At 37.6% G+C, this 17,658-nt stretch overlaps 1 protein-coding gene across 1 annotated transcript in view; it reads left to right on the top strand.

The window, feature by feature from the left end:
- The first annotated feature begins 5,194 nt into the window (after nt 1–5,194).
- The window catches only part of cntnap5a (contactin associated protein family member 5a), a 103,560-nt gene continuing 91,096 nt past the window's right edge, over nt 5,195–17,658 (top strand). The window contains exon 1 of the mRNA XM_034128399.1: nt 5,195–5,339. Within this exon, the coding sequence (XP_033984290.1) occupies nt 5,267–5,339 (73 nt within the window). The 5' untranslated portion in view covers nt 5,195–5,266. The remainder of the gene's footprint in view (nt 5,340–17,658) is intronic.

The following is a 17,658-nucleotide window of genomic DNA, read 5'->3' as shown; positions in this document are numbered from 1 at the left end:
ATTGAAGTGACAAAGATAATGCAAGAAAATAAAACTACATTTAAGACAGAAGGAACGAGAGAAGGATATGGTGCTGCAATGCGCTGTGATTAGGGGAAGACATTGACACACCCTTTCATTAAAGCTGCTATGAACAATCGATCAAATGACTTCATCTAATGTCTAAAGGGTTCATTAGTAGTTGAGGAACCACATTAAGTATCATCGCCACAATATAGTTTCCCTTTAAGCATCTCTATCTCATTGTATTGCTTTTATGGCTCACAAATTAAATGTTTGGGTTCAGTCCAATTGCTCTCAACTGTTTTAAGGAAGCCTTTAACAGCTGGAAAGCCAGATATTATTCTCAGCAGCTGGTGGAGACCAAAACAGAGCTTACATTAAAACATATTAGACTCACAGGTGCCCATAAACACTATCAACGTTATAAGGTGATAATATGTCAATAGTGTGTGTGTTTCGAAAGTGTGAAAGATAATCAATAAATGCAAGTTCAAAGTAAGGCACTGTACTCCATTGGAGATATAAGTCCTGTTAATCCATTAACGGTGGGTAACGTTACATTTATGTAGTTGTTGATTTACAGAGAAATGTCTGAAATACCGTATTAAACTATTACACTGAAGGTATTTTGGAGTTTAATTGTAATCCTGGATTAGCCAGGATGTACAGCAATGCAATATGTCTCAGTTTTCACATTTTGTACCAATTTCGGTTGTTTTTTACCGAATGTAGAGGCTTTGGGACTTCAAGCCACTAAAGTGCTGCTTTGTTTAAATAATACACACTTTTTCTTGTATGGTGAATAGAGGACGGATACAAACGTTTTCCAATCAAACAACATTTATTTTCCACAGACAATAACTAAGCATCAGTAGCCAAACATTACCTCAGCGCCTGTGCGTATCTGTGTCCGAGTGGGTGGATAAAAACTGTTCACCCTTCTGGAGGAACCTGCGTAAACAAACATTGGCTCCTATTATATATCCTGAGTGGTGGGCGGCTCCTACACCGGACATATCCAAATCAATTCCTTTCTAAAGAATACCTACAAATATGAATGAGATGTGGCGAATTGAAGGGGCGGGTCATCTTTAAGCAGTTGACCAATCCCTAGAGAGCCAGCTAACAAATCATAGCAGACTGGGCAGAGGGGGAAAAGAGGTGCTGCAGCACAGGCAGTATGATAAAAACAAAGACCTTTTTGAACATTAAAGCATGGAGACACGTCTGAGGCATTAAATACAAACCTAAAGAGAGGGAGCTGTCCACTACTGTGGTGCTGATTTCTACTTAATCTCTTCCATACCTCCCAACATTACCCTTATAGCATATTTAAATGTTCAGTTTATATGTCTCACCCATAACCTAATTCTTAGGATGTGTAAGCTTTGAGTTTTTTGTTTTGTTTTTATATTTCCTGATATTTAGTACTGTATATTGATGTAGTCGTACTCCAGGAAAAGCCAGCAACCCGACACACTCTCGGACCAAAACAAAATTCAACATTTACTTGGGGAATAAACTGATGCTGCCAGGCAAGCAGCAATATGTGTCAGAGCCTGAGGGAAAACCAGGAGAACACATCAAACTATGCTTTTTCAAAATCTGCCCCCTCTCATTGCTTTAGTTTGTTATCTCTTTCTATGGCTGGAGAACCACTTGTACACTATATGTTATCACATCAGACGTAATCTTTCAGTAGATTTATCTTCAAAATTGCGTTTTTCTTTCATTAAAGTGGACTGCAGTATAGTGTGTTGAATAATGTATCTATTATATTGATGTAGAAATATTTTTGATCCATCTTTTTCTATCATGCTGAACATTACTGTACATACCAACCCAAACTCTAACCCTGTACAACAGGCATTGGCAATGCTGTACTCAATAAAGCTCATGTGAACTGAATAATAGGGTGAACAGGTGCATTTTCTAAAATGTGTGTCTAACATGGACATCTTATATTGTTGTATTTGTTGTTTCAAGGTTGAATGAAGCAGTGACAAAATGTATTCAAGTACAATCACGAAATGGGATGCCAAACCAGATGAGCTATAGGAAGCTTGACAATAAGGGCCCAGACATTATAAATATTATTTAAATAACATGTTATTAATACATCTAGAATTTGAGAGGTCATATAAAGAAACAATACAAGACAAGTACCTACACTACACACAAACCCTGAAGACTAAATAGTCTGACCCAAACTTCTAAATAGTCTAACATGTTTTTTTCATCAGTCTAAACATTTTTTTATTTATTTAGCCTTTATTTATACAGGTGTAAAATCTCATTGAGACACAAGGTCTCATTTTCAAGAGAGACCTGTCAGTGGTAACACTACCACACAAAGTTACAGACAGACAGGACACTAAACACAGAGGCAACACTAAAATACAACATCGTAAAAAAAGTAGTCATTGAAATCCATATAAAGTAGTCAGATATAGCAGGTGCAAACACCCACAGATGATTTCTCCAGCTTTTTTAAAATTAGTTTAAAATCCGTGATGGGTATCAAACTGGTCAGCTTGAGTTCCTGCTGAAGTGTGTTCCAGGTCGAGGGGGCAGAGTAGGATATGGCTTTTTTCCCAAGCACCGTGCGTACTGAGGGGACGGACAGAGTGATGTCATTTTGAGATCGTAGGCTATAGCTGTACTGTTTGTGTGATATGTAGGTGGATATGTAGAGGGGCAGCAGTCCAAGCATAGCGGTATAGATGAGTTTGTACCAGTGCAGTGATCTGCGCATTGATAATGATGTCCAGTTGACCAAAGAGTACAGCGTGCAATGGTGTGTGAGGGGTTTACAGTTGGTTATGAACCTCAGAGCCCCATGGTAGACAGCGTCCAGCAGATGAAGGGAGTGAGCTGAGGCGTTCATGTACACAACATCCCCGTAGTCCAAGAGCGGCAAAAATGTGGCAGCTACAAGCCGTTTCCTCGCACTTGTGGAGAAGCAGGCCTTATTTCTAAAAAAGAATCCCAGTTTTAATTTCAATTTCCTTAAGAGATTGTCAATATGTGGTTTGAAGCAGAGATTTTCATCTATAGTGATGCCTAAGTATCTGTAGGTGTTAACAGCTTCAATGGGGTTATGCTGTGCAGACATGATGCAGGGAAACATTGATTTAAAATAGGTAAGATATAATAAACACAGACACATTGTATGGAAAAATAATGGCACATATAAATGCATTACAGTAAAGCAATACAATCAAAGCTCAAACCTAAACTGTAATATATACTGTAGTCAAAGACACAGCAGTGGATGTTGTACCATTACAAATGTGCTGCCAAAAAGGAGATCATTTGGAAAAGTTCCCAGCAGCAAAAGAGAAAGTCCCCAGCCCCTGGACATATACAACAAACAACTCAAGGTGAAGCGAACATAGTGGTAGATATTCTGTGCAGCACAAGTGATCCAACACTGAGAAACAACTAATAGACTTGCACAAGTGAGCGTGAATTGGCCGGAGAGACTGGTTGTCACAGAGAAACCTGGCATGAGAAAGCAGACTGAGTCAGTTCTTCCAAAAACAAGATGCAGCAACACTTCCTGTTTCACTGCAGCCACATTTTCTTCAGCATAATACTCAAATAGCAAGATATAAAAATATTCTCTCATCACACCAAAGGGATATTAAGGGAGAAAAAAAACTGACCATGCCATACAGAAGCAGCACAACAGCCACAGGGAAAAGCAGCAGACCAACACATTAAGCTGTAATGAGCTCCTTCGAAATCTGCTCCGTCTTTGGATTTTGCATTATTTTTACTTTTATTTGGCTCTGACCATTGCAATCACATGTAATTGTTTAACTTTATCTTGGAGATGTTGTATTCTATTTTAATTGCTTTGGTAACAATCCGTTTTAGTATAATTGTATGATGTGTAGGAATGTGAAAACTGCTTTTTCTTTTTATAATGGTCTCTTTTGTCGTCTTGGTTTCTGTGTGTTTTTTTTAGCTGCTGAAATAAAGGGTGAGTGGGTGTGTAGGTGTCGCATCATTACAGATGGTGGGTAAATTATATTACCATTATGTTTTAGTACTGAATAAGAAAACCAGGCACTAGCTTCATATTTTTACAATGTGTGAGTTCATGTTCACAGTTTGAATACTATGTTAACTATATTTTTGTATTATTTGCTGTCTCTTTTTTTAAAGTATGATCCTCACCCACAATGTTATACTCCTTCAGGGTCGTCAATACTGAAATATGTCAATAAGTGTTAACATACAGTATGATCCTGTTGCCGTCCCTGAAATGCTGCCTCAATGTAAAAAGGGATACAGATCTACTTCAAATGTATGCGACCAGTTAATCCATCTGTATAAAAATGAAATATATTAAAGAATGAAAAATATTTTCACAGGTTGTCTGAAAAATTAATTTAAATGTCCACCAAAAGAGCAAAAGGGAGAAGGTCAGGGGCCCCTCTGAGGGGTACGAGACACACGACACTGCAGCACATTCATAGCACTCATATAAAATAAAAAAATGTCTGCCTTACAGCACACTGGTTTGAAATTGGTAGAAGTAAACACGACGTAAAAAGATGAAAGATTTATGGTAGAAAATATGCGAGTGATATAATGGGCTCCTTAATTGGGCCCCTCGGTGAAGGTGTCCCCTCCCACGCCCTCCATAAAGCTGCTGTTGCTGTCAACTCCTATTCTTCTTTATACACATATTATACATCATTTGCCATATTGTTTCTTAACCCTGCTCATATCAATAAACAGGTTTGAGACACAAAGCCTATAGTATATGTTCTGAATTGTACAGAAAACCTGATGGGATGAAAAACCTCATTCCAGCAGATGCTTCACGTTATTTGGCTCATACAACACTTAGAAAAACCACAAGTAGTGAGAATTAACATATTATTAAACTACACTCAAAGCCTTTACCTATTATTCCACAATAAAGTTAAGTCATAGAACCATGTGTGAATTAATGCTGAGGCACACGCAGCTTTCCTCTGTGGTGCATTTTTACAACAATGCTTGGGCATCACTGTGCGCTTTTCCTGCCAATATAGAGTGAAACAGAGAGAGAGAGAGAGAGAGAGGGAGGGAGACTGGGAGAGAGGCGGGCTGTGCCTCAGTGAGGGAGTCGTGTCGTCGTCGGAGCGGGTTGCTCTACCACATCAGACTCCTTCTAACCCTCCACGCCGGAGGAGCAAGGAGGAACCTCTCCTCTGTTTTTCCTCTCTGCGGACACACGGATAATAACCGCACCACGGCTGGGAAGATGGTTTTTCTGCTGCATATGGTTACCTTTTACACTCTGAGCGTCTTCAGCGGAGCGTCCGCCGCCACTCACTGTGAGTATTGTACCTCAGCTCACCTGTAAGCTGCCCTGCTCCACGGTGCGCAGGCTGGTGTGCGGAATCGGAATAGGATCTGAAGTTTTGACGCCCGGCTGGTACCTTTGTCCATGGTGTTGCGCACGGAGCATCGTCGCAATCACACATGTAGCCCTTGATCATTTCAAATGTACTTGAGCAACACTTTGTGTCAGTATCGCGCGGAGAACAAGTTGTGGATCCTTGCCTTTATTCCTATTGAGCAGAGTGGGATAATGTTGTGCGATGAAGGTCAAACAAACATTTATTTCCCTTCACAAGTCAAACGCAGTCTGGAGGGGCTGTGCTCACTCTGCAGCCCCCGGGTACTCCTGGGGTTATTTAGCACACAAAGCTGTTTTTATGAACGAGTGAGTCTTTAGGCATGTTTTGCTGGTGTGTGTGTATGTGTGTGTTTGGGAGCGGGAACTGCTGACTGGCCACAGCTGTACACTGCACAGACAGCTGCTGTTATACTGGTCGACTCCTACGTGGAAATAGCATGCACTCACCCAGCCTGCTGGAGCCTCAACAAAAGGCAGACTGCCTCGCTCCCATGGGAGTTTTCATTTTAAATATGAAGCTGTACAGCTTTAGCTTCGGTTTAATTGCTTGAGGTGATTCATTAATATGTGTGAGGCACAGTATGTGGAGTTTAAAACGGCTTTGATAAACATGTCAATCATTTAAGTATTTTTTGAAAAAGCAAAACATATTCACAAAACATGTTTTCAGCTTCTCAAATAAGAGGGAATACTTTTTTTCTCCTCTCGATTTATTAACTAGGTTTTGAATATTGTTAGTTGTACAATTGTTATATTTTATTGACTATATAAAATAACCAGCAGTTTATTTTATACTTAAAACATTTGGTGAAGGCCCTACTATCTCTATATATCTTTGTTAATGTATTTATCTTTTACCCATGTTGCAGAAATGTCTTACAGTGCACACATCCAGGTGAAAACCCATCATACTAAAACTCAAGACAAGTCCTGCAGTGTGAAGCTAAAAGTATGTTGGGGACACACCTAGTTGAGGGGTTTCCAATAGGAGGTCTGCCATAGTGATATACTGGGGTTTGTTGGACTGCATCACTTTTACAGTAGCTATGTGGATGTATTAAACTGGCCATTGAGTGGATTGTTGTTTTTACAATAGATAAGATATTCATAAAACAATGCCCGTCTCTAAGTGGAGTGACAGTAAAATATGCTGCATCTACCAATAGCTAACAAATGTCAATGTAAATTATTGTTCATTTGCATCACATGCCACTGCTCATGTGTTGCTGGAGTATAACGTGGAAAATAGTGAATATAAGATAGAAGAAATGTTAATTAAAATACAACATTCCACTATAAGAACAGTCATAAGTCATATAGCAGATATAAGAGCTCATTCTGTCACTGGTTAACCCAGATGCCACAGTAGGTTTTATTACAAGACCAAGCTGGAATAGTCACACATGTTTTTTATCGCTGTGTTTTGTTCCTGCCACTTTCTGATTAATATTTCCCTTTAGTTTCCCCTCATGTAGCTGGTGTTGCTAGATTTCTTTACCTGAAATACATCTTAGAGAAGGTTGTGTTGTAACATAACATTTGCATTTGTTGATTAACCCTTAAAAGGTTTCCTTATCATGTGGGATATATTTATTTGAAATGCTATGTCCATGTGTGAAATGGATATAATAACAGTGACATCGGTGTTATAACATTGTAATAAGGGAGTAATAACAGAGTCCTTTTGGTGTAATATGGGTCTAATAACAGTGTAACATTGGTATAATAAGGGTGTTATAATGATGTAACATGGGTGTAATAACATAGTAATATGGGTGTAATAATGGTGTAACAGGTGTGTAATAGGGGCCTATTAATATGTAATATGGGTGTAATAACAGTGTAATATGGGTTAAATGTACAAAATACCAACTTAAATTAAATTTTCAAAAATATTGAAGGGTGAATTTACTGCTGGACAAAAGTAATTCCTAACTAACTCAACACTTTTTGTCATATCTAATGGGCAGATTGGCTAAATGTACTGATTTAATGTAAGGTAATTCGTACTCCTTAGAGGATTAGTTGCTCCATCTCTATGAGTCTTCTAGCACAACTTTAGGTCAAAATGTCATCTTTGCATACAATAAATTACCTTATTTAAAATGATAATGTCATGTACGCATTTCTATATTCTTGCAGGCTCCCAAAGGGATAAACTTTTTTTATTTGACTGTATTGACTCCATGACCTGTGCTTCCAGCGGCACCCTTTGAATAAGCTTTACATTTTCAGTCAAAGAGTAACACAATCATTATTTTGGTGCTATTAAAATAAATTGAGCATAGCGGAACTGAAGACCTTTAGTGCCCTTTCGTGTCATGTTAAAAATTAATAAATGAACACACCAGAGGGGTGACATCATTTGATCTTTGGGTTTATGTTTGCTCTCTGAGGGCGAGTGTGACACCATGCTTGTGTTGGGGTTTAAACAGTTTATGTTAAGGTGATGAACTGAGCTAAACTGACAGCTGCATTACTCATTTATGGCAGTCCTGTGGTTCTCAAATGTGTGCAGTGATGGGCTCTGACATACTGTGCGAAATGAAATGATGAGATGCTCCTGGAGGTCAAAGAGCCGCTCTCGTATTTACCAGTGAGAAACAAAAGCAGGGAAGCAGAGATGTGTCATGGCTGGTTTATGAAGCCGTCGTCAGCTGGCAGCAACTTACTGTCAGGTCCTCTGCACTTTATTTCGCTATTCAAAGAGACAAGTGCGTCACTGGATATGTCAGCGTTCGATCTGCCATTTTCAGCTTGAGATACTGTATTGGCGTGACCTTTACAGTAATTGCCAAATAACTGGCAACAGAGAAGCTGTTCACAAATGTATTGATATAACTTTTATTTGATTTGATGTGTTGCTCTGTGTGTTATCAACAACTTTATTGTCCACTTGTAGAAATATGTGTTGACATCTACAAACCACAAGGTTCTCCTGAAATCATATCAGTCAAATAAAAAGTGAGAACACCCTTGACTGCTTTCTTTCAACATAGATTTCTCCAATGGTTTTTTAAAAGAACTTTACCTGCACCTCTGAGCAGAGTGGTTTTATATTTGCCACTTATAAAGATGTATTGTAAGTTAGCACTATTTTTTACTAGTGCCTTATAAATAATATCCAGAATATTCCTACCAGACTAAGGCAATTTGTATATTACAATACTGAGACCTTTTATTACCTTTTCTAAATAAAAACTCAATAATTGTATATGGAGGCATGCTACTACTACGCTAGGTCAGGGCAGCATGACATTACTTTCAAAAGCACTGGTTACCCTATTAGTGTAATTTGCAATATATTTTTGATAAAGTTTAAAACCCTGGAATGTTGTGAATTGCAAAAAAAGGGATTTATTTTATATAAGGTTTGAGAAAAAGATTGTGTTTTGGGTTTAAATAGATGTTTTCGCGACGTATAGTTACGATACAAGATAAGTACGCAACGGATTTGACGTCAGTTGAAATAAATCAAGGGTAACTTTTGTTTTCACACTGGACACGAGCAGCAGTTCCCTCACTGAGTTCCTGTCATTATACTCTTGTCAATTACAATCAAAACAAGAGGCCTCCCTGCAGAACGGATAATGGAGGGCTATTTAGAGCCTCTTATTTTACACATATGGGCTCTTCAAGCTGCTGCTGTTTGACGAGTTAGGATCCAGAACGCTGTGACTTTACCAAAATTCAGACATGTTTCAAGTCAGCTCCCTCACTATCTTGTCAGGAGTTGGATGGAAAAGTTGGTATTTTTGTTGTTACCATAGTGAAACACTTCTTAAACTTAGCTTAACTTGGTGTTGTGGCTAGGGGCTACTTCCCACCAAAAAGTAGGAATGTGCTTTTATTATAACTCCCACGTTGTACCAGCAGAGTTGGAAGGTAATGTAAATGTGAACGTGGTGGACACTGCTAAGCTAGCTGTTGAACATTAGGCTGGCTGCTTGTTGTATTAAAATGTCTTGTTTACTGTTTCTAACAGCTTTAATACAGAAGATGTAGCATTACGTTACGAGTAATTGACTGATAGTAATTGATTACAGCAATTTACACACATTTGTATCTTGGGGCTTCAACTGATGGTCGTTTTCATTTCCGAGTCAGCCAATTATGTATTGATTAATTCATTTATCATTTGATCCATATGAAATAGGGTCAACACAAAGTCCCGGAGCCTAAGATGATTTTTTTTAATTGCTTGTTTCTTTACTTGAGAAAATAATTGTAATGGTGACGGAGTAATCGACTAATTGATTCAGTGATAATGTGTCTAGATAAATGCGATTGTCACATCCTGCTTGGCATTATTGTTTTTAACGATGCAACCCCTTGTACAGTATTCTTCTCCGGATATGGCATAATTCCTATAATTAGCTTTCCCTGGCGCATCACCTTGAGTATGCATTATGCCAAGGTCCTGTCATATGGGCCAAAGTGAGACTTCTTTTAAGGGAATAGTTCCTGCCATGAGTGGATACACGAGCCACTCGGCTGGAAAGCTTTTATTACCAGATGATATGACATTCTTCACCACAGGTCTGTGGGAGGAATATTGCTCCGCTCTCAGTGTTTCCCCTCGCAGCAGGTGGAGACCGCTGCGCCAGGCATTTATCTTTCATAAGCCAGAATCTCTTTCCGGTTTAGCAAAGCACCACACACGCGTATATTTACTTAAAATGTCATGCTTCAAGTTAGCTCAGCGAGCAGATACTTCAGAGCTAATTATTTCCCATCTGAAGCACCTGAACGTGCTGTGGCAGGGGCTGGCATTCGGCATCACAGCAGAGGTGAGGGTGTGTGTGTGTGTGTGTGTGTGTGTGTGTGTGTGTGTGTGTGTGTGTGTGTGCGTGTGTGTGTGTGTGTGTGTGTGTGTGTGTGTGTGTGTGTGTGTGTGTGTGTGTGTGTGTGTGTGTGTGTGTGTGTGTGTGTGTGTGTGTGTGTGTGTGTGTGTGTGTGTGTGTGTGTGTGTGTGTGTGTGTGTGTGTGTGTGATGGAGGAGATGCAGCTGCACATTCACTCGTCTAATGAATGTGAAGCAGGCACTCAAAGAACACCGACCGCTGTACATATTCAAGGCCTGATGAATTGATCAAAAGGTAAATGAGGCAGAGCAATGCCTTGTGACAGTCAGGCACTTTTCCTCATGTTTAAACATACATAGCATTTCTTCTGGGAGACAAAACCAACTGGAAGCAATTGGAGGAATGAAAAGATTACAGCATATTCAGAAATAGTATATAATTATGCACCGAGGATTATGCTTCTCATCATCTTGATCCTATAGAATATAAGGTTTTGTGTGAATTCTAGCCTGAATCCCAGTTCCTTTTTTAATGTATTTTATGGTTATTATTATTTATATTTAGTTTTATTCTGCTATGCCATACTGAATTCCAGTTCTGCAGTTTATAAGAAAATAATTGCATCCTCATATGGACTAAAAATAATGAGCTCTTAAAATAATAACCCACCTACAGTACAGCAGGATAACAAATTTAGTAGCAGCATTTTCCAACCCTGTCTCCTAAAAATGATATTACTAATTCATTTTCATACTAACTATTGGATTCTTTTATGAAAAACCTTGAAAACTTAAAAGTGAAAATACGTTTTGAAATAATGGAAACACATTGGATATACTGGCAGTTTCTACATTTCTATACATCCTAATTTCGGGGTTGTTAGCCATCACAAAACAACAAGATTAGTTTTCCCATCCAGATCCGCCTCTGTCCGAGTGACTGGATTTTCAAAGCTGAAGTTGAATACGAAGCACTCAGCGCTACAGAGAACTGTGTTTATTTGGATACATTGAGCTAATAGAGCATTTCAGAGCTCTCTGTATGATCTGTGTGTGACTGACTGACTGCGGCGCTGCAGAGACATGAAAAGAAGACTTTTACAAAGGTTCATTTTATCTCGGTCAAAGCATTTTGTTCCTTCTGATGCATTGCTATTGAGGTATTAGGCTTCGTGATGTGGAGATACTGACAGATGCTGCTGCCACCATATCAAGGTTTCTATCTATCTATCTATATATCTATCTATCTGTCTATCTATCTGTTTATCTATCTATCTATCTATCTATCTATCTATCTATCTATCTATCTGTCTGTCTGTCTGTCTGTCTGTCTGTCTGTCTGTCTGTCTATCTGTCTGTCTATCTATCTATCTATCTATCTATCTATCTATCTATCTATCTATCTATCTATCTATCTATCTATCTATCTATCTATCTATCTATCTATCTTTCTATCTATCTATCTATCTATCTATCTATCTATCTATCTATCTATCTATCTATCTATCTATCTATCTATCTATCTATCTATCTATCTATCTATCTATCTATCTTTCTATCTATCTATCTATCTATCTATCTATCTATCTATCCATATATCTATTATTTTACATTACAATATCAATATAAATGTGTCTTTGTAGAATAAAAAGGTCTATCTAGGATTTTATTGAGAATATTTCAGATTAATACAACGATTAGAAAGGGCAATTTGAAAAAAAAGTGTTAAGCTGTTATTGTAAATGAAAAACCTTTACAAAAAACATCATCACATCAAAGCTAAAAGCTTTTCACAGACATCACGTTGTGTCAAAGTCCTTGACAGCAGACAAATGTATATAATGTCACAATATGAATCATTACATTGCCTCACTTTAGGAGATTGTTTGAATTGTCAGGCTGTGTGTTGTGCTCTGCAGATCAAGAACAACACACTTTAGGAAGGAAATGGACACATGATATAAGAGTATAGAGAAATCATTGATATTAGTTTATAACCATGACCAAATGAAAACACATGTTAATCGGATACTTTCAATGAAATACCTTCAAACAATAGTATTTCATCAATGCTAAACACTTTTCACAGACACCAAGACATGTAGAAATTCTTTAAAGCAGACACATATATATATATCATTTCATAATATTCATCATTGCCTAGCTTTAGTAGACTGCGTTAAATGTTAAAGGGTGTTTCACTGTCTTCAAAGGGCTATGGTATAAGGGAGCTGCGTGCTCTGCAGATCCAGAACAAAATACTTTTTAATCGTAATGAATAAGAAGAAAGTGGACACATGATATAAAACTATTTAGAGAAATAATTTCTGCCCGTTCCCTCGGGAGCAGAAAAAAATCTATTATGATGAATGCGGCGCCAGTGGAGGCCTTTCCATTTCCAGCTACATTGGTCACACAGCGAGGCTGCACCAATCCCTAATCTATAGACTGCAATGAATATGCTTCAAATAGCTGTAGAGTCTGTAAGTTCCATCCTCTATTTATTTTCAGTGTTACTGGCACAGGCTTTTTAAAGGATTATCAACACCCACTTTCTATCGACTGTGCCAATAAGATTGATGCAATAATCAGCAAGGGGACGCTCGCAGTGATGAAAAACGAGTGGAAAAATATTTTCAACGTGTCAAATTTAAAGAAAGAAATAATAATCCAAGGCCTGTTCGCTCCGTAGCCAGATTTCACATTATGTATAGCACTGTTTATTAGTTTATGTAATTACATCGTGTGATTATCCTCAGAATCAGACACAGTCCTGCATTTTTACACTCTATGATTTGATATTGATTACGATGCTTTTATAGAGGGCTGAAATGAACCTGGAGCTGCCTGTTCACAGGCTCAACGTGCGCACTTAGAGATAAGGAAGCTGCACTGTGACGCAGTATTTCAGAAAACAATCCCCTTTAAAATATGTATGCCAGTGTGTCCAATCAAAGACATTAAGATCAAATGCAATGCTTATAGGGGGGGGGTGCATTATCTACATGTGAACAGATTAAAAACACATGTGTTTTGTCATTTCATTTGAAGGAATTCTTGTGTTTTCTAACAGTGTGAACACAAGGATTTACTGTGGGGGTTTATGGAGCTCGGACTCTGCCTGTTGCAACAGCTTTTAGCAAATAAATATCTCAAAACAGATTGAGGGCAGCACCATGACACAGCCATCATATCTATAAATGTGTGGTGTCTTGAGTGGCTGCCCATGCACGACCTTACTCACATACCATGCGCTATATAAAGCTACAAGGCCAAAACTCAATCAACTCCTTGCACTGGTGTGAAACCGCCTGAACTTCCCTTCCCTAGGAGAAACTGGTTACAAAAGCCTCTTTTTTTTAAATCCATACCACTCCACGAGAAACCCACTCTCTCCAAAGATGTGTTCCTCTTGTCTCAAGGTCTAAATCGATACCTGTTCTTAATACTCTGAAGAAAATGTTGCTTTGATAAATATAATTATTTTATTAATGGTTTTTTTGAGCATTTTAAAGATGTAACAATACAGAAGGGATTCATACAGCCCGCTATAGATGTATTCATATCCAAATGATACTTGATAGAGTGGGCTTGGGTGATATGATAAGGAAATCGTTGAACACTATATTGGTGGGCCAAAAACATCCTCACGTCTCCACTATTGCAGAAAGATGTTCAATTATGCAAACCTGTTATGAATGCTGTGCTATATTTAGTCTGTTTCTTTGCTCTTGATTTCCCTTTGCTTTACCAAAAAGTTGTTGAGTATTAAAACCAAAAGCAACAACATGTTAGCATCGACTGGCGCTTAATTACCCATGTAGCCCTAGATCCAGCAGGAAACATGTGCGCCCTCATTAGCAAAAATGATGCACCTACTCTATTTGGTGATTATTCAATGTTGGACCAAACAACTAAGGAGAACCTAACAATGTGAAAGGAGGGACTTGAATGTTTTGCATTTTACAAGTCAGGACTAAAGATGGAAACATCACAAAGCTTTCCATCTTGAAACTCACCATAGAACATAATTTGCAAGTATGCACTGCAAGGACATGCAGTACACTCCTATCACTGTAATCAATTTCCCCTCAATCATTGTGGCAAAGAAAAGAACATGTCAAAATAAATGTCAACGACAGTGGCTACAATGTACAAGGGTAGTTACAAGGAGCATTAGAGGAACACATGTATTGCTTAATAATAGTTATTTTCTACTATGTAATTATTCATGTTGACGACGTATTTATACACAATGTCGTCCACTGAAGAAAACTTGTATTTTGGGAAGAACATGTAGGTTTAGATCTGTGTTATACTCCGTTCATTCAAAAAATCATACGTGTGTTAATGAATACAAATAACATAAATTGAGCAATTAGAATTATTGATTTCAGCATGCCCTAAAGTTAAATAGCAATTACTGGCCAAACATTATGGCCACGTATTGGTATTGCAACATATGTGTCTCCATATATAAATAGTTTATGTCTCCATCTCTCAGTTCAGCTGTTTTTGGAAGGTCATTTAGATATCGCCATTTCAATATTGCCCAATCCTATCAATTCAACCTCAAGTTTAGGACCATTTTTAAGCCGACACCCCAATTTTGGGGAGGTATGTACAAATAAATCCTGAACTGAACACATTTAAAAAGTGGTTATTATATTGCCGAAAATTATTATAATGATATTACTAGATTAAAATATAGCATTCCTTTCCTTTCTTATTACATCAGAACAACTGTATATCATCAATGTTATTACCAAGACACTGTCCCCTAGTGGTTAATAAACTACTTTGTTAATTACCACAGCACTACCCATTATATCCCATTTGTTAACAAGATTAAAACCTGGTCTTTACCAATCTGATGTTTTAAATACTTGTGGAAATCATTCAGAAAATTACTACAAATCCAGCTCCACTACGGTCCTGAATCAGGGCTGAATAATTAATGTTTGTTAGAAGAGATGTGTATAATCAGTAAAGCTGTCGATCCTCCAGTAAAACATCGCGCAGGCTGCCTGTAAATGTTTAAAGGTCCCTTTAGATTATATGCAGTGTTCAGAGAAATGAAGTGCTACAGTAAACCACCCCGTGTTTCTCAATCACTTGTATCGATGTGCGCTTCCTTGAATTCAGCCAGCGTTTGGGACTAATTGTCAACTGATACCTCGGCTCCAGAGGTCACGGAGCCCCGAAGCCTGAGTGCATGCGAGGTATCATATGAAGCTTCATCGATACCACACAGGAGTCTGAGGCCACTGTGTTACGTGATACTATCGCTGCCCCTTTGATATTATCGACTCTGTGGTCTGTGTTGAACGTGTGCAGCCTCCAACAGAGGGCCTTTGTTCTTCTGATGCTAATCACGGCGGATCATTTGTTATACATGTGTCTTTAAGTGTTTTATTGCCCTTAGACAACTATCAAGATGTGTATGTTTTCATGTTCAATTATTTATTTATTTGTAATATTATTTATTATATTTTTTTATTTGATGTGTAAATGTTCAGTGTTGTAGATTAAATTAGGTGCTTTATTCATTCTAAATGTTTCGTCACAGCAGCATGTTAACAAGATTTACACAGGAGTTTCAAATATAATTAATATATAATTAAAATGTCAATAAAATAAATAATAAACTGAAACAGGAAAGAAATATAATATAACAGAGTATCTAAATAACACACAATTCAAAATAGAATAAGTTAGAATAGACTACCATCTACTACTAAGACAAAATATATAAACATACATTACATTATAAGTTTGACAAGTAGTTTTTCTTATTTAAATTGAAATGCGGTGAGGAAGAGTGAGTACAATATGCGCACATTTTTTTGGGTCATTAAAAAGGAAAAAGCGAGCAAGATATGGTGAATAAAGAAACTCTGTAGCTAGTGTTATGCAGGTTAATTTCACAGAATACAACAAAACCATTAGCATCCATTTTGTTATTAATCATCACCAGTGTAGTAATGGTTGAAATGGAGAATATTAAAGTAATAATTTATTGTTTTAAACATTCCCATGGCCTTTATAGGGTTGTGTGTTATTGAGACATTAGTCAGAATAATCACATGCAAAACATTAACAGATGACAACTTTTATAAATCCCTTCTACAGTAAAGGTGATTTATCAACTAGAAGATAAAGGCATTATTCTTCAATGTAAATTAAAGCTTTGACCAATTCCAGACTGTGCTTTTTAAAACATATGCTGTGGTAACTCGTAAAAAGCATTAGACATTTTAAAGACGATTATAAATCCCATTTAGTTGTGTTTCATGATTTTGTTTCATGCTGGTTTTTAAAGTACTTTTTTCCTCCCTTTTATCAATTGTATCCTTTATTTGCAGTTTGTTCTCATTGTCCCACCATGTAGTCATGAGCGAATAAAATAATACTCTTATGATTGATTGTTAAAGGAAACCAGCAGAATTTGCAGCTCTTGTTGTTGCACATAAATTGATTACAAAGTGCTTTATGAGCTCTGCAGTGATGGAGGACATAATGTGCAAGAGGAGACAGGACTACCGCATGGGCTATTAGTTATTCAGAATATACATCTAATTCAAGACTTCACTGTAGCTTTAGTGAATAACATGGACTTATGGTAAATAATATAATCATTTAATAAAACCTCATTCTTAAAGGTGGGGTATGTAAGTTTGAGAAACCGGCTCGAGATACACCTTTTGTTATATTCCATGGAATGCTCTTAACATCCCGATAGCAATGAATATCTTAAGTGCTTTGACAAAAAATCCATTAAAAAATGTCATCTGTGGAAGCCGTAGTACTGTAAAAAGCACAACCAATCATTTTAGCCGGCCCGGCTAAAATAACTGGATGGCCTACCTGCCTGTCAGCCTTCCATCTGTGCACAAACTTATCTCGTGCCCTCATTGGTCATGTGCGCGTTCGTGTGTGTTGGAGGAGGGGCTCTGTAAGGAAGTGGCAGATTTTCTCCGGTTGTGTGTTTTCAAATTCTAGCGATCTCGAGCCGGTTTCTCCAAAATTACCTACCCCACCTTTAAACCAGAACTTTTAATTGTGTTGTCTTACAGTAAAACAAGTACTTTCTTTTGCGTGGAAATATGACATAAACTTGTGTGTGGCGGATCAGCTGCAGTTGCACATCCTTAACTTAATGCATTGCAAAGTATTCTCTTAATCTGCTCTATACACTAATGCAATTAAACACATCTAGATACATTTGTACAGGACATACTCTTACATATTAATCTGGGTCCGTCACTTTACTGTATGTATGCATGCAGAAAAAGATGATATAAAAATACAATCATCAAATAAAATAATTTTGTAAAAGTTGTATCTACAAAGTGACCAGTAGCTTTTAAATTGATATAAAACAGTAAAAAGTACAATAGTTACCAATGAAAGTACAAACAATGACTCA

The sequence above is a fragment of the Trematomus bernacchii genome, unplaced genomic scaffold (assembly GCF_902827165.1).
Source record: "Trematomus bernacchii unplaced genomic scaffold, fTreBer1.1, whole genome shotgun sequence".
NCBI lineage: Eukaryota > Metazoa > Chordata > Actinopteri > Perciformes > Nototheniidae > Trematomus > Trematomus bernacchii.
Note: the sequence above shows the minus strand (reverse complement) of the source record. Positions and strands in the feature narration are given on the sequence as shown.